Consider the following 23,369-nt stretch of genomic DNA (forward strand, 5'->3'; position numbering starts at 1 on the left):
GCAGTGCTGGGCTCTGATCTGGGCTCGGTCACCTGATACACACACACACCGCTGCTCGGCTCCACCTCACACTCAACGGGTGTGGGAGGAAGAGCCAGCCCAGCATTTTCAAGGTTATCTCCTGCAGGATACTCCTCTCACGGATCCTATGGGAATTCTGATAACCGCGATTTTTCTCTGGGCTGCTGTCGGAGGTAGGCGACCATCACATTTACAAGCTGCTCCGTGTTTATGTACATCTCTGCGTGAGGAGGCGGTGAGGCTGGAAAAGGCGGGTATGGGCTGATATCTCTCTGGATGAAAGCCTCCCGTTTCTCGCTCTGCTGCAGTGCTGCATCAGCTCAGCTGTTGCCGACAGGGCTACAAACAGAGAAATGTTGTTTATTGAACGAGAAGAAACCAGGTTCGCTCACCTATTGACGAAAACCCTGGAGGGTTTAGAGTTAATGCGCTTAACGAGCGACGTTACATAACCCGGTATGAACACGTCTAACCTTCTGTTTCAGTGTGTGTCGTTGAACGACCGCCGGCTGCTGGGATGTTAACATTAAATAGATAAAACGCAGTCACCTAAGCTCACCCGCACATTTAAAGAGCCAATTAAAACCCCGCACAGGTGCGCGCGTGCTGTAGCAACACGTGCCAGCACCTTAGCCGTCCACCTTTGAAGTGCGCTAATTAAACATGTTAAAATATAAGCAACAAAATGAGCCTGAAGCGAGCTTACGTTCATTTACATCGCGTTTAATTAATATTTTTATTCAAAATTACGGGATTTTATGAAGAAAGCAAAACTAAAAACAGGCATATTAAAATGGGATTAATCTATTTAACTTATTTGTGATTAAAACAAATAGGAACACCCTGAGATTTTATATTCCCCAAGCAGATTTGGGGCCCCATTTCCGGTTAAACCCATTAGCCACCGCACGACCACTTATATCCCTTTTGAACACTTCAAGCTTTATTTGTTTTGAGAGGGTGAGTGAGTTTACTGGTAAACATGTACTGATTGATTCATATTCAGTAAAAATATACATTAGATGTCAATCCAGCACAGAAACAAGCAGTAAACATACCAGATGAAATAAGGAAGGCAAATAAATCTGTCAATACAGTAAATACTTTCCCCTGTAGGTTTACGTTAAAGTCCTAAATACACTTAACAGAAATGCTAAATTCTTTAAATCTGCTTTTCATGCACCTTAAAGCCAATTTAAATACAAGCTCCTGCTTCATAACTATAAATTGAAACTTTTGACATCTGTGGACTTTTTGAGACGTTTAGCATTCTCATGGGTCATCTTCTGGCCTTGAGGATCTTCGCAGCGGCCTAGTTTGCCTATGCCATGGACCGGTTAAGCATTGAAGGTTAAAGAAGCAGTAGGTATTAGTGTGAGGATACTGGTTTCACAAGAACAAAATATTTTAACAATGTTTTTGGGAAAACAAAGATATTATGATAATTTGCTTTCAACAGGGAGCCACCAGCTGTAATCTTGAGGTTGCTTGCAAATTATCTATATTATGTCCATCATTTTGCAGCTATTTCTCTTTTTTCTACAGAAAACTGGGTAGAGCTGCTACTAAGTACCAATATAAACTATTAAATCACACCCTCTAACGCAGCCTGTGCTAGTTGCACTGTGACTTATTCTGATATAATTCAAAATAAATTCAGGCATTAAGGGGTTAAATGCAGGTACTGGTGCAAATAGGATAATCTTCACATTTTTACATTAATGGACGGGTCAATCATAGTTTTGTTTAGACGGTTAACAGAGAGGTACTGATAAACCAATCAGATGCATAGTGATTAGTCACTTTAGACCAATGGGTAATCATCGATTGTTTTTAATCTTTCTAAATGTTTATATTACATAAATAACATAATTAATATTAGAAGAACTTTGAAATTTACTAGAAGGTCTGAGGAAGAAAATAGTGCTTCTAAATGTTCCCCATGGTCGACCGCCATCTTGACGCCACCTTTCCTGTAAAGCCAATTCACTCAGTAAAATTTTTGATGAATAAAACTACTAACAAAGTGCCTAAACACTGAATTTTAAACTGTGATCTGTTAGCGATAATAAAGAACCAGCTTGGAATTCAGTGATTAGGCACCTTGTTACTAAATTTACTTAGCTTGATTTTTTTTTTTTTTTCAAATACAAAAGTTAGTTATTTGAAACATATAAAATTAAATTTTAAGAACAGTGTGATTTTCAAAGTGCTGTCAGCTAAAAAATAACAACAGATCAGACTTCACCTTCTGATACTGTTTATCTGTTAGAATATTTATTTTTTTCTGGACTTTTTGGGCACATTGTTGAGCCGTAAAGACTCAAAAGAAATCTTGTTCAGGAGCAGCGAAGAAACTTTTCATCAAGACATTTGTAAAGACTACAGGAAAGTAGGGCTTTTTTGGACAAAGCATGTAAGCCTTGGATGTGGATTGAGTCTTTTCACCTTGTATTAAAGTTCATGTTTTGGTTAAATTGTCTTCCTTTGAGAAAAGGCACAGAGGGAGCTGTTTAGTGTGCCTTTAATGGTACGGGTAGTTGAGGGATTGGTCACTGATTTAGCTCTGGTGGGAAAACTTCCTGTGAGCTAAAGCCGCCTTCATCTCGGAGCGAGAGGGACGCAAAGTTAAGCGCCTTTGCAGTGTTGCTTTACTGGGGTAACTGCACTCACCTTAATGAGGGAACAGCTCCGCCCATGCAGGATTAAAGACATGCAGTCGCTCAGCTGCGGCGCTGTCAGGTGTTGTGATCACTAAATGATTGTTGGTATTTCTTGTAATTAACATTCGATCTTGTTCTCTGTTCCTGCTCTGTTTGCTCTGGTTTCGCAGTGGGAAGCCGACCAGTTACCTCACCCCTTAATGATGCAAAGGTCAGGAAGAAGCCTTCTGTATTTACATTGTTGTTCAGCTTTTCTCCTTCAGGCATTAACTGCTCTGTTTTTTGCCAACAGGTTGAATGTATAATTCAGGAGACACTGAATGAAGACGGGTCGCACCATGAGTGTGGATCCCAGCTTGCAGGTAGAAGAGACATGTTGTATTTTCTTCAATATCCACAATATCAGCTGAAGATCTGGGTAGAGTGGGAAAAAAAACTGAAGTCAAGTTTTGTTCGTCTCATCTAGATGTATCGCACAATAACAGTCTAATTGTTCCATACATGCCTGCTGCAACCATGAACTTTGGTGTGTTTTACTTTGATTTTGTTAACAATGCAAAAATAATGAATATCTGAAATGGAAGGAAATAATAATTTATTGTTTATATAATTTAAACTCTTTAAATTATAACTGAGGCAAACTTCACATTGTTTTCTTTCATCAATAACTTTCTTCTTGTCATTAAAAAAAAAAGGAAGACCAGAAGAAATAGTTCTGCACTTCACAAAAATATTATTTAATGTCTTAATTCAGCAGATTCTGAATGAAATTTGCAACACTGGATTTTATGTCTGGTACAGTCGGAATAAAGAGGGCTGAACATAAATGCACACCACACTTTTCAGGTTTTTATTCATACAATCTTTTGAAAACCATGTAGTGTTGTTGTTCTACTTCCCAACTACGTAATACTTTGTGTTTATTCAAAAAAAAGATCTCAAATACAATGCAATGAGGTTTGTAGCTAAAGTGTAACAAAATATGAAAAGACTCATGCAGTGTGAATATCTCTGCAAGGCACTGCTGCTTCTTCTTCATGTGCTCCACTGTTGTTGCAGAGGAACTTAACGAGGTGCAGAGACACCAGGGTCTTCTCAGGGAGCTGCAGAAGCTAGCTGATGACGGTAAGAACAGACTCCCACTGACAGCTGCTCATAAATGTAGCAAAACATGGAAGCGCTAATTTTATTTCTCATTGATTTTACTAAAGTCAGAATGGAACTGACACTGCCTCCCAATTTTTGCAGAGCGGGAGAAGGAGGAGAGGGACGAGTACAATCTGGCCGATGACAAGATCGAGTTTGAGCAGAGGGATGAGGAGGATGAGAGAGATATGAGAAGTGATGGAGAAAAGACAGAGGATGGAGAGACCAAGAGGAAGCCACAGACTGACGATAATGAAGAGGAGACATCCAAAAAGCTTGAGGAGTTGCTCGCCGACGAGATCACCAAGAAAAGTGAAGAGGAGAAGAATGATGAAGAGCTAGAAGAGCTGCTGAAGGAGCTCAAAACGAAGCGACACAAGGCTGCGAAGGAGAACCAGAAAGGCTCTGAAACAGAGGCAAGAAAAGAAGTGGAGGAGAAGAAGATGAAGCAGAGCAACGAGGGAGAGGATAAAAGAGCAGAGGACTTAGAGAAGCAAAAGATGGAAGAAAGGAAGAAGAATGAAGTGGAGCTGATGGTGGAGAAAGAGAAGGTGGAGAAGGAGCTGAAGGAGCTACTCAGGGAGCAAAGCAATGGCAGCAAACCGGAGCAGGACAGGGAGAGGAAGGAGAAGCAGGAGGAGCTGGAGGAGCTTGTCCGAAAGATGAAACGGGTGCAGGAGGAGGAAAAGCAGGAGTCGCAAGGCGGGAAGAGCAAGGATGGTACAGACGAAAAGAACGAAGACAAGGAGGGCGGAGAGGTGGAAAAATCAGACGGGAAAGTCAAGAAGACGAGCGAAGCGGCGGGGCTGAAGGAGCCGCTGCAGAAGAGAGTGATGGAGAAAGCCAGCGATGAGGCCACACGGCAGTTTGAGAGGGAGAGGTACGAGGAAGAGGAGGAGGAAGAAAATGGAGAGGATGATGATGAGGAGGAAGAGTTTGTTAGAGAGGATGAGGATGAAGATGATGAGGATGAAGGGGATCATGAAGAAGATGAAGGGGAGGTGAGTTAGAGCAAATGGTATCAGTTACACTTTCAAACTATGATGGAGTTCAACGTTTCTTCTTTTTCATCTAATCCCAAAGGCAAAATGTCCAACGTAACCGGAAACTTAAAATAAATATTAACCATTTTTACTCTGTTACACACATGGAGAAACATATTTACATCCCAGTTTAGACATGCAAAAGCCTTAAGATAAATTCATTTCTTATCGCAGCAGCAACTTCACTCTGAAAATGCTCAAAAATTGTTGAAAATGTGTCTTAATGCTTCATAAGATCTCTAGGTATTTTAGTTTTATGTTCATAACAAATGTATTGTTGAGGCATTTTAAAAGGGTCCAATCTGTATACAGAGATTTGCAACAGATCTACCCAATCATTTAGACAGGTTTGAGCATCTCATAAGCAGTGGAACATATCAAGTTCCTTATGTTAGGTTCAGAAGATATTTGCTCTAAAAGTTAACTTTTTACACATCCTTAGAGGTTTACTAGACATCTAAATCTTGACATATTTTAACAATGAATTACAACAAGAAAAAAAAAAGAATGACCTGGATATGAGATCAGGATTTCTTTTTCCTCAGAAATAATCTTAACATGATGAGCTACTTAGCTGCACACAACCAGATTGACTGTAAATGACTTTAAATTAAAATGTGTTTTATTTTCATTCACCAGTGCCGTATAAATTTGAAAACATGTTGAAATATTTAACAGTACTCTATTGGTGGTTCTTTAAAAATGACCCCAAATTTACTGGAGTAGATATTTATCTAAAATTATAAGCTGTTTTTCAAAATTTTTCCCCCAAAAACGTCATGTGACAGTTGTGGCTCTAAATGGGTTTCATTTGTTCTGACCTGAAAGCAGAAATAACTCTTTAGGTTGTAAAGGTTGTAGACGGGAGTTTTAAGGAGAGCTTAACATTTCGATCTTGCTTCATTTATGCCCACCTCCTGCAGGGATTATTCATATGTTTTCCTTCCTACCACCAGGAGCTCCTGGAGATTGAAGCAGAGCTGCGAAAAGTGGCAGCAGAGCTGAGGGAGCTTCGCAGAGGATGAGCAGCTCACCCAGGGAGCAGGCCGACTGGCAGGCCCCTTCCCTTCCCCTTCTGCTCCCTGTTCCAGTCGTGTATTACAATCACACAGTCATCACGGCACTCAGAGAAACGTCTTTAAATGTGGATGTCAGTAGAAAGTGTGCGTAATGCTTTATCGTGTTAGATTGCCAGGATGGATCCGTCTCGGTTTCCTCAGCTGAATGAGGCGGCCGTCTGGAGATTCTGCAGGTTCACGTCCATCTCTGGTTTCCCTGTCTGTGTGCTTGTAAATGCTGTTTGTAACAAAGACAGGGTACTTTTTCCACTTAGTTGCACTTTCACAAGCTCATGCACTTTCATTCAAATGTTATTTTGAATGCACAATACTAGAAATCCCTGCTCTTCTAATCTTTGTTTGAATTGTGTTTTTCTGGGGAGACGACCAGCTTCCCTGTTGGTCATTTGTAGACATTTAGTGCAATAACTGATGACTAAGTTCATGCTATCTGACTGTTATCAGCAACAATGCTCTTATTAGGAATAAGTCATTACTTCCTCTTCATTTCTTTGATGGTCCAGTAGAAGCATGGATTAATTTGGCTCACGCACTGTTAAAACCAGACTGTTTGTGACGAACCCCAGTGGCACGAGCCAAATTCGGAGTTAACTATAATGTTGCACACCCGAGGCAGGTTTGTCATTAGTGTGATTGGTGGTGCGGTGACAGAATAGTGATGCACTCAGAGCTTAAAAGGTCTAAAAGTGTCACTCGGGGTTCTAATCCAGCTTTGCACTCTCAACACGCCAAGGAGCAGTCGAAGAAAGGTGGAGGGACACTTTAAAGCCATGTGTTGTCTTCTAGTAACAGCAACAGTAACAGTCCGTAGTTTTCACCCCGTTTGTGTTAATATTACGTGTGCGCCTGCAGCCAACGTTTTATGAGATGTGGAGCAACAGCCCCCCCTGGAGGACGCTGGGTAGACATGCACAAAGAGCAGGGGTTAACAGAGATAGCAATGGAGGCCCACTTGCTGCAATAATGCAATATAGATTATAGCACATGTGAATGCAATAACTAGCCAAGTGTATTTAATATGTAATCGAAACGCATCATTAGGTATTCCTTTAGCAAATATACGCCCTCCGTCTTTATAAAGCCAAGATTACAGCACATGCATGTGTTTAAACACTGGTAAAATAGTAGGTCAGGTTGTATGAACTTTTAAATAATAAGCTAATAATACTAATATAGTCTTCTCCAAAGAAATCTTTTTCCAAATGTGCAATGAATGTACTATATTTTTCCTTTTTATATAGAAGTGAAAAAAAAAAAATTCCACAAAATGTAACCCTAGAAGCCAGCCAGCAAGAAAGCAAAAAAAAAAAAAATAACTAGTTTTTAAAGTTGGGGAATGAGGGAGTACAGAGAATAATCTGAATGGATGAAGTAATCAGAAACTGATAATACCACATATATGAGTTGCAATATTACTGCTCAATCACAGTGCTGTATTTTGTGCCTGCTGTATCCTTCTCTATGATATCTGTCAATCAATAAACCATGTATCAGACCATTCTGTGTGACCTATTTATTTGAGTTTTTGTTTGTCCTGAACTCAAACATCTAATCTGTCATCAGTGTCTGAGATGGCTGTAGAAGAAGCTGCTTTAACATGGCATATAATTGGACCGAGGAGATATGGATGTTTTTATTTCTGGACCTAAAGAAGACTTTTGACATAGTTAACCACAAAATTAATTCCTGGTATAAGCAAATCCCACTGGAGATGTTTTCTCTGAGGCACAGAGAAGGAAACTCTCTGAAGAACTCTCAAGATGAGAGCTTTTTTATTTCAATAAAAGAATGGAGGTGGTCAAACCAAAAAATGGTCATATGGATAACTAAACGTTCATTGTCTGTGCCATTAAATATAAATCATGTGAAACCAACACTAGGTATTGTTAGAAAAAAGTTGAGTACTTTTAATAAGTTCTCGAATTTAATTCAATTGATCTCTAAAAGGCTCAGCAGATAGAAAATATATTTATTTGAACAACAAAGCTTGTGTAGAAACAATACATCTTTGTAGGTTTGTGTCTGGTGCATCATTGGTTAAAATATGTTTCTAATAAAGTGAATAAACTTAACAAACGTCAGATACTCAACATGAGTAGAGTATCCAGAAATTTTACTGGAGTAACAGTATAATTAGAATAATACTACTGAACTAAGAATACGAAATGCAGTGTTGTAAAACATTTCCAAGCCTTTTTTTATTTCAAAAGAATTACTAAAGAGTAACAACCTGTTTCTACAAAAAAAACAAACAAACAAAAAAAACAAACAACAACAAAAAAAACACTGTGCACAATTTCGTTTAATACAGCAATACTTTAGGATCTACACCTGTCATTCAATTATAGGTACTTTTTTTTCCCTTTGTATTTTGTCAAAATTGCACAGCTTAATATTGTTATATCCGTTCGTTGTCCTTCTTCTTCTTCTTCTTCTTCTTATTATTATTATTATTATTATTATTATTATTATTATTATTATTATTATTAGTAGTAGTAGTAGTAGTAGTATTCCTTATACATGGAAATTTTCCCACTGAGGGGCAGAACATGGCCCCCCTTGGAAAACGTCGTGGATCCGCCCCTGGCGGAAAAAACCTGCGGACCCAGAAGCCCTCCAGAAAGAGTGGTTGGAGGCCTCAGGAGGAACGAGAGTTAACATTTCCCACCTTTAAGTGCATCTTTCGTGTTTGACCCTCCTAAAATGGCCACCTTTTAGTCAGGTGAAAAGCAGAGTGATTAACTTCCTTGTTTCCTTGTTGCTGCCGCCCAATGACAGAGAGAGGAACGGAGCGGCTCTGAAATGTAACTGAAAGAGAAAGTAAAAAAGAAAAAAAAAACTCAGGGAAGTCACTCCATTATCCTGCTTTATCATTCAGCGACAGCGCAGCCATGCTGTTTCCTGACTGCTAGTTCCTAAAAGTTTTACATTTATCGACTATCCGAGGCGACGCAGGTCAAATCAGCCCCCCGCTGAGTTCATCTGAGGTGAGACCGGAGGAGGAAAATGTCCCGCGGCTCCAACGCTGGTTTTGACCGACACATCACCATTTTTTCACCAGAGGGCCGACTCTACCAAGTCGGTAAGGACCTGTTTCTGGTGCTCCAGCCGACACTAACACACCTGTGTGTGAGTGCTGTCTGTCAGAGGGACACTGCTGCGGCTGCACTTCGTAATAAAGTCACTGTTAACTTTTAGTAAGACATGAAGACGGTGTTGGCAGTTAGGTTAGCTGGTTTGTGTCTGAATGCTGTGTTAGCATCAAACTTTTACTTGTTTCATCTAAACTACACGCAGAATTTTTTATTTTTAAGTTTATTTGTAACACTTAATGTTACTGTCGGCACGTGTAACCGTAAACAGCAGCTTTTAAACATTAAAGAAGCACGCAGGTTGCCAGGTTTGGCCGCCTGACATCACGGTGTAAGGCACGGAGGCGTCAGTCAGCCCAACAACAAGAGGCTGTGTGCCAAACGCTGCCTCCTGACCCTGAGTTCATGTGAATACATGCAGCTTTACCTGCTAAAATATAACAACCAGATACATTATTCAGTTAGAATTAGGTGGCACACAGTATTTTTAATTCTGCTCTTTCTCTCTTACTCAGGGAATTTATTCTTATTATTACCCATGTGCATAAATTAGAGCGTTTTTATATTACACCCAGTCATCTGGAAAAGTATTCAAACCGCTTAAAAATAATACATGGTTTTAATTTTAAGTTTTACTGAAAAGTGTGGTGTGCATTTATTTTGTTCCTCTTAAATTAAATCAAGCACCATCAACTGCCTTCAAAACCCACCTGCCATATGAGATTTGTGTGTGTTTAATATATTTTCAGCATGAACTTAGCTGTTATCTGAAGGCCTCAGAGGTTTTTTGAGAACATTAGTGAACAAACAGCATCATGAAGATATGTCAGGGAGAAAGTTTAAAGCTGATTTAATTAATAAAACAACATGACAAGCTTTGAGCTTCTCACAGAGCAACGTTTAAGTCATCTGTCAGTGAAAGTTGTTTATTGGGACATAAATGGCGTAAAATACAGGGTAATAATGAAAGAAAACCTCCAACAGATAAAAAATAATGAGGCTACATATATTTAACTTTCATATGAGGTGTGTAAACCTGTGTAGGGTGACTCTGAATTTTAAATATTTGGCACCAAGATCAGAAGACATATTTGACATAAACCAAAAGCAGCATTTCTGGAAAAAAGAAAAGAAAATCCTACCAACTGTGAAGCATGGAGCTGGACGTGTGATGTTTGGGGAAGATTTGCTGCAGCAGAACCTGAACAGGAATTTTACTTTATATTGGAGGAAAAAGTGAAACAATCTGTAAAGAATTAAAAGCTGGAGCAAAACTGGAGTCAAAGCCCAGATATTGAAGTCAGTTAGACAAGTTGGGATCTAATGTAAAGAAAAGGTTGACTTTTATATTTTTAAGTGCAAATAAATTACTTTTTTATTCAGAGAGAAAAAAATAGAGTAGATACTTGTGGGAAAATGTGTTAGTAAAAATCCTTGAAACAAACATTTGTATCTGTCTCTGATTCTGTCTCAAAGTTTCCCAATATTAATTTTCAGAACAATATTCTATATATGAACATTTCTTGATTAACAACTGAATACTTCAGTTAAAATGTTTTTGTTTCTATAGAACAAATCAAGGCATGATTATGGTCGAATGGCCTAGTCAAAACCTTGATCTGAATCTGGGTTTCCATAATTTGAGCAGCATCCATGTCTTATTTATACTGATGAGATCAATTTATTTCAAATATTTGTCCTTGACATGAAAATACCCCAAATATTGACGGAAAAACGTGGAAATTCACATGTGGAAAAAGTTTTCCATTTTAAAATGTGAAATGCTTACACACCCTGCCTTCTCTCCTCATTTTGTGTACTGGTGTGCTCCCATGCAGAGTATGCCTTCAAAGCCATCTCTCAGAGTGGGCTGACATCTGTCGGAATCCGAGGGTCGGACAGTGTGGTGGTGGTGACGCAAAAGAAAGTACCGGTAGGATTTCTGACACAAACACACACATGAGCTAGAGCCAGTGAAGCTAGACACTGCTCAAGTCAGCAAAAAGCTGGAAAAACAACACTAGTTTATGAAGCTGATCAACAGGGTCACTCACATTACAACACCACAGAACAAGTTTTAGCTCATTTGGCCAGGTAATATGATAGATTATTCAGCATACTTTCAAATTTTTGAATTGATCTGATGTGTTTAACTCACATCTACAGAGACTTACCTGATTAAAGTGGATTTTTCTGGCTTTCCTTCGATTGCAGGACAAGCTGCTGGACTCCTCCACTGTGACCAACATGTTCCATCTAACCCCTCGCATCGGCTGTGTGATGACGGGCCACAACGGTGCGTACCAACGAGGGACGGTGCAATTAATTGACTTAACCGTGATGAATCTATTATTGAAATAGTCAACTAATTTAGTAATCAATTAATTGCTAGCTTGAGCACACAGACTCAAAAAGGGCCATTTTCTGAAAGAACAACATATTCAGAGCAGTAATTACACCAACACTGTACAAAAAGATTTTACATTTTGTATTTAAGATAAAAAAAAAATAAAAAATTCTGTGAATGTGTTCTACCCAAACCTCCTCTATTGGCATAATTTTAGCTTCAGCTGCTACATATTCTGTAAAAAACAAAAAAACTCCAATTAAGCACCAATTACTTATTGGTTAATCCAAAAAATAGTCAACAGCTTAGCCCTACACTCTTTCTGAACTTTTATCAAGCAGAAAGAGCTGAACTTTTCACGTGTCGACTTTGGAAGTATTTATTTTAACCGCAGATGCATAATTTGCAAAATTATTGACATTTTAGTCAACAAAATGTTTATTTCTTATGTAAAAAGCAATTGTTTCATTTGTTTATTTCATATTCTAATGTATTTCCAATATTATATAAAAATAGGAACAGGTGGTTAAATAAAAAAACTCTGTAGAATGTGTAGAATTTTTTTATCTGATTAATTGTCAGAATAGTCATCAGTTGCAGCCCTCGTGCCATCCGTTACATGTCGCTGTGATCTTCTTTGCCACTGACTTTTATTTTAAAGATGCAGGGTTACAAACTTGCTTGCTTGTTTTTTGTAGCGGACAGCCGCTCACAGGTTCACCGGGCCCGAGTGGAGGCTGGAGAATGGAAATATAAGTTTGGCTATGACATCACGGCGGACGTGTTGTGTCGCAGACTGGCGGATATTTCCCAGGTGTACACACAGAATGCAGAGATGAGACCGCTAGGCTGCTGTGAGTGAGGGCTTTTATTTCTCCTTAGCAGTGTTATCAACATAAAGTGTTTCAGAAAGACAGTTAAAAGTGTAAGAAACCATAAATAAAATGGATAATGTAGAATTTGTAGAAATGAAAGGTCATTTTGACCGTAAAGAGGTTTTTTTTGTCAAAATAAGTCACATTTTCTTGATTATGATTGATCTGTGAATAAAATGGTAAAAACAAACTGGATGAATAATATTTACAGGGACTGTGGTTTCATTTAAAGTCTCATTATTGTGTTTTGTGTTTCTAAAATCTGTCCTGTGGATCCCTGTAGGTATGATCCTGGTGGCGATGGACCCCCAGCAAGGCCCCGTCTTGTATAAATGTGACCCGGCAGGATACTACTGCGGCTTCAGAGCCACGGCGGTCGGGGCCAAACAGACGGAGGCCAACAGCTACTTAGAGAAGAAACTCAAGAAGAAGCCAGAGTTGAGCCATGACAGGGCGGTACAGGTACGTCTGAGGGAAGCTGGACATTTCTCCGGTCCATCACGGGACCACTATGGTCTTCAGTCTTTCTGTAAAAGATACCATCAGCAAAAACACTTTCATCGTTATGAAAGTTAAAACTTTTAATTTAAACTTTGAAATTGGGTCAAAAACCGATGGAGGAGTCTGTTGAGGATTGAGTTTGGTCATTGCAATGCGTCAGACCAGAAATCTGTCTCTAGAATAACATTAAAGTGCTGGGAACAATGTGAAGAGCTGATTGATTAACATGTTATTAATTCATAGTTTTGTAATGATTAATTTGTTTTATTAATTTTCTGTTCTTGCTGCAGATGGCCATATCTTGTCTGGCCTCTGTGCTGTCGATGGACTTCAAGGCCACTGAGCTGGAGATCGGTGTAGTGACCAAAGACAAGCCTAAGTTCAGGTAACGACTCTGTGATTACGACTGATTCTTTTTCTGGATAGTACAATTTCTTTAAAAAAATATATACTGACCCGTTTTGATTTCTAAACCTTATTTTGTCACAAAAGGTTAACAAAATCACAGATGTGGCACAAAGCTATTTTTAATGACCAACTTTTTAAAATGTTCAAACAGGCTAAGCTTAATAAATAGTGCTGCATTGGTAAAATAAATAAATAAATAAATAAATGAAAATAAAATGACAGTGTTGATAGAATCAATTGTACTTTGAGTTTCTGAAACTTCCAGATTGCCTTACAAAAGCTCTTTGATTTTCTTCATATTTAGTCACTTTATGATCATAAATGTTATGTATTTTATTGGGATTTTCTGTTGTGAACCAACACAAAAGAGCTTATAATATTATTATTTGAAAAACTATAATATTATTTTTAAATGTTATTTAAAATTATTATTATTATTAAATGTTAAATAATTAAATATTAACTAAGCCAATATAAATATCTGTTAGTATTTATAATATTTAATATTACATAATATTATTTCATTAACATTAATATTATAATTAATATGAGTTTACATTATTAGTTATTATTAAATATTATTTTTAAAAAATTTTAATATAAATATTATTTTTTATTTATTTAATTTTAAGTTTAGATTTTCTGTCAGTCGTAATCGTCAAAATTACAAAAGCAAATATAATAAAAATTGCTTGGAATGTTTCACTCTATGTGTGATGGATCTATACAATGTCTAAGTTTCACTTTCTGAAAATATGGAATTGTTTCACCGTAGTCTAATTATTCTGGAAGCACTGCTCACTTTCTAATTATATTCTACAATCTGCTGGCAAATAAACTCCTAATAAAATATACACTATAGTTTTAATGTTACAACATGTAAACATGTTTATGATATATAAATGCTTAAGAAAGGCCCTGTGCATCTTATAAAACCGTTTCGTCCTCACCTTTCTGTAGGACCCTGTCGGAGGCTGAGATCGAAGCCCACCTGGTTGCCATAGCAGAGCGAGAGTAGAGGCGTCCTCACTGGCAGCAGTCAGCCATTCTTTAGCAGGGGTGTCAAACTCATTTTCATTTCGAGCCGCATCGAGATCATGAATGTCCTCAAAGGGCCGGTTGTGGCAGAATGTATTAATAAAACTACCCATTAGCAAACTGTTCAAATTTGCAATTTACTTCTTAAAACGTAACAACTTTTTAACATTTTTCTCACATTGATGTAATTTGATCCTATATGAATGAAGACAGATTTGACTTTACTGATAATATAATATTTAAACACACGTAGAGATAGCTACGGTGGGCCGGATTTGGCTTGCGAACCTCGAGTTTGACACCTGTGCTTTATGGCATTTCATGTTCAGTGCAGCTGCACCGCCGATCACAGTCTGAAAACAGCAAACAGCTTCCTTCTCTCTGGGTATCAGGAGGATGGATCATGTGCATCTGATAGTGAAACGCTGTTGGAAAGGGTTGATGGATGCAAATTCAATTCAGTTGACAACTCCAATGAGGTTTTAATGATAAAATCCACAGCAACAATCCAACAGCTTATTTGATACTGTTTCTTTAGATCCTTCTAAATTCATCAACCAGGGGACTTCTTCCACCTCTGTAGCAACACTTCATAATAAAACAGGCTAGAAAACAGAATAATCAGTATCCTGTCTTTCTTTCTTATTGTAGATACTTTAATTATGAAAGTAGGGAAACTGTTCTTATGAATTAACAGATAACTGATGTTTGTAAGCAATAAATACACATTAATTCCAGTTACTTAGAAACAGGACAGCATCGTTTGGGTATTTCAGCAGGAGCTGAACTACTTTACGCGACCACCGGGTGGCAGTGTTGTGCATAAAGTCACCTTCTTGACACTGTTTCATAATTCCTGTTTACTTGCCTATTTACAGACCTCTATTTGGACTCAGGTCAACATCTAAACTTCTTATCCTTCTAAATGTGTGTGCTTGTTTATGTTGCCCTTTTAGGACCTTTTCTGGTGTAATCTTGTTGCGACCAAAGCCCGTTCTTAGTGTGGTGGGCCACCATTTTTAGGGTTTGCATTGAAATGAGTTTAGGATTAGGCTAGGGTTAGGTGTACAGGTAATAGTTAGGCTCAGGGCAAGTATCAGAGTTAAGGTTGATTTAAATAATAAGGAAAGAAAAACAATCATTTTATACATGAACAAAATCCAGTGACAAAACAGAAATGTTGGAAAGCTTTTATTTAGCTAAAGGTACATGCTAAGAACTTTGATGAATATCATACATGGTTAGTTTTACACAACCTTTAAAAAACAGGATTTAAAAACAGTCGAAGTTGCAAGTTAAACATCTTTATTATGCTTTTATATCTTACTTGTTTAAAAAGGTCTTTGGCAAACTTAATGTAGGGATTGCAAGAGAATAATTCTTCCATTTCATGATCTTTTCAAAACAAAATGTCAAACTAATATTGTCTAATAATATAAGCCGTGAAAGTAGGCACAATGAGGGATGAAGTGAATTTTCATTGATATTAGCTAATATTCAGCATTTAGACAATTATTATCCAATCAGAAAATAAAAAAAATCATATAAGAATTGTAACAGTTTATTTGAAGGGGGGTGAATAAGACTGTCATGACACTTTCATAAACATGACATAACACCTGTCATGAACATCAATAAGTCTTCATGAATAGTTATGACTGTTGTCATAAAGCGTCATTCGGTAAATAATGACACTTTTAATACAAAGTTGACATTATTCAAAATGTCTTTGTTATGACAACTTGACATTAACCAGGAAATCATTACTGTTTAAACTTTACCTTTAATAACAAAGTTACCTAATTTTTAAAGTGCAATCAGTAATACTTTTATAACAAATTTATATCAGCAATGATTTCTTGGTTAATGTCAAGTTGTCATAACAAAGACATTTTGAATCATGTCAACTTTGTATTAAAAGTGTCATAATTTACCGAATGACGCTTTATGACAACAGTCATAAATATTCATGAAGGCTTATTCATGTTCATGACAGGTGTTTATGACAGTGTCATGTCAGTCTTATTCAACCCCCTTCAAATAAAGTGTTACCGAATCTTCTGCTTCACTTTGTTAAATTTCACACTTTCTGCAATTAATAAATGACAACAATTGAGTAAAACATCATTTTTAACCTTGTTATCAACTTAGAGTTGCACAGACACCGCATCCCTTGTTGGAACCTGCTGTAGGAATAAGAGGAGGTGTATTCCAAGAGTGGATCATGATGTTGTTTGCAAACACAGGTGGGATTTAGTACGAGAGCCCTGCTTCTGTGAGCATCAGACAGCAGCCAGAAGACCTGCTGGTCTCACTGAACATGCAAAACTTTCTAATCGGATTCAGTGTCTCGCCTTGCTTTTTTGTTTATTTATGTAAAATAAAAAAAAGGAAATCTAGAAAAATAAAACAAGTCTGTTGTATGAAAATGCCCTGCTTTAATCCTATGCATCCAACTTGGCTACACAGTTTCAAATAAAGCAATACAGTGATCTTCACCTTTGGTTTTCTTACTGTTAGCCATAAATGAAGTTGATGTTGAAGTTATTGCCATGCTGAACTCTTTATCCTCACTGTGTTAACGGAAACCTGAAAAAAAAAATACACACATACAGATGAGAAGCTGTTAGAAGTGTTTTCTTTTGCAGCAGCATAGAAAAACACAAAGAAAGAACCCAAGAAAGAAAATAATTCTTTCCGCTCAGGAGATTAATTGAATCAATCTTTCATATAAATTTCCTGCTTAATGATATGTTTTTCTCTGAAATGCTAAAGCCCATTTAAAATCATTGTCACTTCAGGTGGTTTTTAAATCAGTTTTATATTTGCAGATTTCAATAAAAAATATTTTTTGGGGGACTTACAACAAGAATTATTTAAAATCGGAAACATTTTTGCATTTTTCAGTGAATTTATAAAAAAAACAAAAAACTTCCATGTTATGGGAAAATGAAAATTACAAAATCTTTTACAAATCCCGATTTTACACAAAATTGTACAACACAAAACTGCTTTAGACAATCTATCCGTACATTCATTCTTCCTTTATAAATAATTAATTGAAAACTCTAAATACAAAATAAGCAGCATTTTCAATGAAAAAGTCCCTTTTGCAGCTAAAGTATTTAATAAGTATAAGAATGAGATCAGTGCAAACATATTGTTTAATCTGTTGTTTAGGTTTTTAAACCATCAATTTGGTGCAAAGTGTTTCAGGAATCCCAACTTATTCATGTATCTTCTTTGAAAAGAATATTTCTTTAGAAATGTGGACTGTGGACGCTGACATTAGTCTTCGGGACATCTTTGCTTGCCACAAGATGTTTTACGTTAAGATGGTATTTCAGGCTTGAGTAGCTGCAGTGATAGGCTAACTCCTTTTTGCACAACTTGCACATAGCAATAGTCTTTTCCAGCATTTAATCAGATTGTATTCAGAAGCTGAAATGTACCCTTAGCGGGCAAAGACACCAGCTTCGTCATCCATTGCTGTTGCTCTCATGTCGTACCGGAACGGAGCAAGTATAAAGGTTTCCAGGCAGAATTTTTTCATGTTAAAAAAAAAAAAAATTACAAGCTACGTAATTCATTAACCCACTACAGTCGTGGCCCGAGTAAAACTACAGCAAGTCGAATGCCTGGTTTTGTCATTAATTGAACATGTCTGTTGCTTGACACTGTTTCAAATTATGCTGTTAATGTCGCTAATTTTCATAAACTTATTTCAAGCTTGTTTTCTTTGCTCTATCTTTTTAACTCAGAGGTGTTCTCCTGCTTCAGCCCTCACTGTTGGGCCACAGACCTAGTTGCCCCTTAAATCCTCAGCTCACAGACTCTCCACTCCTCTGCCTGTTTCCAAATCCATCACTACCTCCACACGTCTCTTAACCCTTTGCTTGAACCTCTCCTGGTCCTGATACCCGGCCACACAGCACAACGCAGCCTTTCTGCCCTCTCCCTCCCACCCCTTTGCATGAAATGTTGACCCTGTGGCTGGTGTCTCCTGGTACTGGGACAAGCTCGCCAAGCTGAGTGGGACCCAGAGCATTGGCCATGTGTGTGTCTGTGTCTGCATGTGTGTATGTGTTGGGTCACAGCGTGGGGATTAGGTGTGTGTGAGTGATTGCGGGTGACAGCGGCCCTTGCATTAGGTGCCCTGTGGCAGATTTTGAAGGCCTGTTTTAGACACACTAAGCTGGATTTACCAGCAGCAGTGTGTCAGCAGTGATGCAGCCTGGCTAGACCTCCTCCAGAACACACACACACACACACACATGGAGTCACACACACTCACAGAGACCCTAACTATCCATCTACCTGTAACCAGTCTGTCTGGTAATTCTTTTCTCTTTTGTGTGTTTGTTTTTGGTCTGCACTGGTGGGGCAGTTAAACCGCCGTTCTGTCACACTGACTCATGTTTCTGCAGGTTAGTTTACAGAGAACATGAAGAGACGGTGGGCAGCACTGCATACCGACTTCAAAACAAACACCAGAAATCTTTTAGAGCAATAAAATTTTGATAATCTTCAACATAATTACTGTGAACTCCCTTAAAATCCACAAATGCACTTGTTATGCGCGTTATGTTACCTAGTGGTTGAAAATTAGGAAGTAACAGAGACTAAGCAGCTAATAACAGAAGAGTTTTCATTTATTCTGTTAAAGAGAATGACAGTTTTATCTTAGAGTTTAACACTTTAACCTGCACCATTGAATCCTACAACTTTCCAACTGCAAAACATCTTTTCTTCTTGTTCAGTCATTTGAAGTTGTTTAGATTTTACCCTTCAATCAGAGGCCTCAGTGTCTGCATAAGTCACATCAGTCTACTGATGTAGTATGTGGACTACACACTGGTTCTGGTTTAGACCAACTTGTGTTATTCTATAACCCCTTGTTGGACAGATCATTAACATATTTCATTATATATCGTATCGTTTTTACGCAGATGACATTCAGCTCTAGTGCTTCTTCATAAATTCTTAATTCTTCAAACTTTTGAATTTCTTGAGTCCCTAAAAAATACAAAATTATTTACTTTCAGCTGATCTCTGACAAAACCGCAATTCATGGGATCAAACAAGAGTTTGACTTTTAAATTTTGCTGTCGATCCAAACTCAAGGAATTTGCTTTTGACCAATCAATGATGACAAAACATTAACTTGAAATACGCATTTATACTTTTATTTTCTCTCACCTAGGCTACTGTTACGTAGTTTTGATGTGATCAAAAAACGTTTGATTGCTGTTTTATTATGTCATCCTGTTATGTTAAGCTATGCTATGTCATGACACATGGTTAGAGGTGATACATTTATTAAATTTTTTTTCCTACAAATTTAATTAAGGTTTTTTAAGTAAATTAGTGTTTCACTGACTCACTATTTAGTGTAGAGATGATTAAATGCAACTGAGACACAAAGTAGCATAAGTTGTCGCAACAGCCCAAGTAGTACTTATTTCACTTCAAAATAAGACTGTCCATGTTGCTCTTCACATTCAAGGCTCATAACAGTTGAGACTGACAGCACTTTGCAAGACAAGATTCACTTTAAAGAGACATACTGATGCATTTTGAGCTTTCATTGTATCTTGTTACATCCCTAAAAAGTACTGGGTTTTATTCTCAGTTCACTCTAGAATTCATTTTGGATTATTTCACATTCAAAGTAGTTAAAATGCATGTTGCTACTCAAACAATGTGACCAATATTTCAAAGTGACTGCTGTGCTCAGAGTTAAAAAATTATTCCATTTACTGACAGTTGTTTTCCGCAAAGTTCTTCTCCCTGCAGCAAGATGAGGTTTATTTAGAGTAGATCCAAAGAAGTCCAACCTAGGAACATCATTCCAGTTTGAAGCATGTTGCAAAGCAGACAACCAGTTTCAACTAGCTTCTGTCTCAGTGTCTCACAGCAAAAAAGATCTTGCGAAATCAAAACAATAGAACATCCAACTTAGAATGTCCGACAACACTTGAAACTTACTCTTTTCACAGAGTCTGCGTGGCTGGTGGAATAAAAGACATCAACAGACAATCTGTAACCTCTGAGAATATGGTGACCAGCTAGCTGTTAGCAACAAGCAACTCTCAACTGTTATACAGTTTACCTAAAGGGAAATTTCACAGTTTTTATGGAGAACAAATGGATAGAAATTCCTTAAACTAAACAATTTACTATTTATGAAACTTTTATTTCAAATTGTGAAAACACAGGAACTAATTTTATGACAGTAGAATAATAATTAAACTGATTCCTTAAAACAGCCTGTGATTTGTGGAACCGAACCAAACAAACCAATCAACCATGACACAAATTAACCTCATTTCTCACAGATTTGCCCTACCAAAGACCATAGCGACATCCTTAATGCTTTTAAGGACGTTGCATACTATTCAGTATTATTTGTATGATGGGTTAAATAAGGTTGTATCTAACTTGATATTAAGTTAAACAAAGTTTCATATTTAATCTGAAATATTAATTCATGTGTTTATATCTAATGTTTATTTAATCAAACTGTTATTAACCTGCACCTAGTAACATCTTTTACACTGTTGCCAGGCATCCATTTTGGAATTTGAGGTTAGGACTGATAATAAAACCCAGAAAACCCAACTTCTAAGTCACAAACAAACGCACCACTGCCATTATTATCCTCTTCAGGGTTTCTGTATAGTTGAGTTGGTTTTATGAGGCAGATTTCTGTGTGCATTCACTTTTTTGAGGCTATGATCAGAACTCTCTTGCCACTTTAAGCTCTACATGCAGCCACATTTATGTTCGACTCTGCATTTCTTTATGCAAATATTAATGTTGGCACTTATTTCTCTGCATGTGACTGCGTGCGCTGGTGTGTGTGCTCCATCACAGATCTCCGTTACAGCTCGCCTATTGTGGACGAGAGTGTTGAGCAAGATCCTGACCCACCACCAGGTTCTAATCACAAGCATTCCTCAGGATTAAGCAGCCAATTAACAATAAGAGAGCCATTGTGGCCCTGTCTCCTTGTGCGTCACAGTTAAAAGGTTGTGTGTGTGTGTGTGTGTGTGTGTGTGTGCGTGTGTGTGTGTGTGCGTACATGACACAGTCAGTGCACAAGTGCAAGGTGCTCTCCAGTGGTCAATGAGGACTCATTGTGGTGTTGAATTGATGGGTGTGCTATATTTATTAAAGACAAGTTGGGTCAAAAATAAACAGCAAAAAGAGAATGGTGTAATTTGGGGACAACTTGGCGAATTGTGGCTGCAGATCAAACAAAGTGCATTTGGCACAGTGCTCTTAAAGAGGCAATTTGAAGCAGATCCTCTCCACCAACCAGCTGCAATTAAACCTGGTGTTACAATAAAACACTGCAGTCATTATCACTCTGCTCCGCTTATGAGTCATCTGCGATGTGCTTGCCAAATCTATTGTTTAGATGCGTGAGTATTAGAATCAGGTCCCTCAATTCAATAGCCATTTATGAGTGTGCGCAGGGCGAGCGAATGCATCAGTGTGGCACGTGTCGAAGTGTGGCCAGGGATTAGCGAGGCTCAGGGCCTGTTGCTCCACTTCCATGATTACTACTGCTGCCTCCTGCCATATGGGGTGATGAGGGTGCAGGTTGGGGGAAGGGCACTGCTGGTGCTGATGGGGTTCAAACTATTGGACATCATCTCACCTACAGCAACATTCCTGTTCTCTAATAGATAACACACACACAGACATACACACATACACACATGCTCCTCAGACCTAGATTTCTCTCAGGCACACATATTGAGATTTTCATGATGCATTAGTGCCTGCACGACCTTTGGCCTCAACAACCTAATGGCTGTGTGTTTTTCTACGGGATAAATGTGTTCATACAGCCGCCTGTTTGCAGGATGTTTTCCTTTAAGTTTCTGCAGCATTTAGGCTGATATGAAGAGTTCATTAAAACTAATTTAATTGACAAAAATAATAAATGCTTTTATCCAATGCAATATATATATATATATATATATATATATATATATATATATATATATATATATATATATATATATATATATATATAAAGTTTAATTTAAACTGTCTGGTTCTACAGATGCAGCAACAATTTCTTTAACTCCTTTATTGGAGTGTATGAGTATGACAGCATGAACAGGTGTTAACAAGCTAAAACCCCAGACACTGATCAAGGAGGGGGGTAAAATGATGTCAGTTAACAAACACACACGCACACACGCACACACACAAACACACACACAGCGTGCAGACCCAACCTGCTGTTGTCTCTAGCGGATTAGAAATCTGTCTACCCTTAGAAGACAGCAGGACACACACATGCACACATCAGGGGGTCTGCAGTCTGTGAAATTGATCAAGATGCTTGCAAGTAATTATTTAGAGATGAAGCCGTTCTGGTATTGATCCCCAGCACCATCCTCTGTCCAGTACACTCAGGACTCTGACATAACTCAAAGAAGACGTGTGGAAAGATGACCTGTCCTCTTTAGAAAGTCTCACAGAAATTCACATTAGCAGCTTTCAGCAAATAGGTGACATGTAGAGGCAATGCTGCGTTAAATTAGTCTGGGAACTGTTGAAGAGAAATGCTACAGGATGCTTGAGGTTTACAAGAATAAATGATCTGATTTTCTTTTCCAGAAACAAACCAGAAAAAAAAAAGTTTTTACTGTGACTTCAAATCTCCTAACAAAACCTTTAAAAAGAGACATCACACCATCGGGGTTTAACTTGAACAAAGTTCAAGACTAGATTAGTTTATTTCACAAATGTCAGAAAGATTTAAAAAAATATGTAAAAAATTAAATAACTATATCCCATCCTATTACACTAAGACAAAAATTATGTCTTAGTGTAATCATATCATTAATATGATTTAATCATATCATTAATATATTTCTTATCCTTTGTGTTCTGGCATTATGAGTATAACGCATGTGGTTAAACTTTATAGAAATGTGAAACATGAATGCATTTGCACTTTAGCAGACTATTCGTACTTTTAACCTCCTGAATATACATATCTTTGCTATTGAAAGATTCTTTCAACTAATTTCCACAATAATAATTTCATGAATAAAAAAGTGCCTTTCAAAATAATGACACACCTTGACTATTTGGTTTTTTACGTGGTGTCACATACCAACCACAAACTTC

The 23,369-nt window shown here is 37.7% G+C and overlaps 2 protein-coding genes across 2 annotated transcripts; both read left to right on the forward strand.

The window, feature by feature from the left end:
• Positions 1 to 57: 57 nt before the first annotated feature.
• LOC106935408 (DNA ligase 1) lies at positions 58 to 7,450 on the forward strand. The gene is made up of 6 exons (XM_015015849.1): positions 58 to 194; positions 2,855 to 2,895; positions 2,977 to 3,046; positions 3,744 to 3,809; positions 3,933 to 4,831; positions 5,830 to 7,450. Exons 1-6 carry the CDS (start codon positions 149 to 151, stop codon positions 5,896 to 5,898), a joined length of 1,191 nt encoding a protein of 396 aa, XP_014871335.1. The 5' UTR covers positions 58 to 148; the 3' UTR covers positions 5,899 to 7,450.
• Positions 7,451 to 8,696: 1,246 nt separating this feature from the next.
• Positions 8,697 to 14,834, forward strand: psma6l (proteasome 20S subunit alpha 6, like). The gene is made up of 7 exons (XM_015015861.1): positions 8,697 to 9,034; positions 10,883 to 10,977; positions 11,259 to 11,340; positions 12,090 to 12,245; positions 12,550 to 12,728; positions 13,058 to 13,152; positions 14,136 to 14,834. The coding sequence occupies exons 1-7, from the start codon at positions 8,959 to 8,961 to the stop codon at positions 14,191 to 14,193; spliced, it is 741 nt and encodes a 246-aa protein (XP_014871347.1). The 5' UTR covers positions 8,697 to 8,958; the 3' UTR covers positions 14,194 to 14,834.
• The last annotated feature ends 8,535 nt before the right edge of the window (positions 14,835 to 23,369 follow it).

Source organism: Poecilia latipinna, unplaced genomic scaffold (genome assembly GCF_001443285.1).
Source record: "Poecilia latipinna isolate Pla-1442-1.1 unplaced genomic scaffold, P_latipinna-1.0 Scaffold72, whole genome shotgun sequence".
In the NCBI taxonomy this organism is placed as follows: domain Eukaryota; kingdom Metazoa; phylum Chordata; class Actinopteri; order Cyprinodontiformes; family Poeciliidae; genus Poecilia; species Poecilia latipinna.

Coding starts and splice junctions, on each gene's coding strand:
- LOC106935408 (XM_015015849.1), top strand. CDS start 149: ATGGGAATTCTGATAACCGCGATTTTTCTCTGGGCTGCTGTCGGAG. Junction 2,896..2,976: donor CACCCCTTAATGATGCAAAG/GTCAGGAAGAAG, acceptor TTTTGCCAACAG/GTTGAATGTATAATTCAGGA. Junction 3,047..3,743: donor GTGTGGATCCCAGCTTGCAG/GTAGAAGAGACA, acceptor CTGTTGTTGCAG/AGGAACTTAACGAGGTGCAG.
- psma6l (XM_015015861.1), top strand. CDS start 8,959: ATGTCCCGCGGCTCCAACGCTGGTTTTGACCGACACATCACCATTTTT. Junction 9,035..10,882: donor GGGCCGACTCTACCAAGTCG/GTAAGGACCTGT, acceptor GCTCCCATGCAG/AGTATGCCTTCAAAGCCATC. Junction 10,978..11,258: donor TGACGCAAAAGAAAGTACCG/GTAGGATTTCTG, acceptor CTTCGATTGCAG/GACAAGCTGCTGGACTCCTC.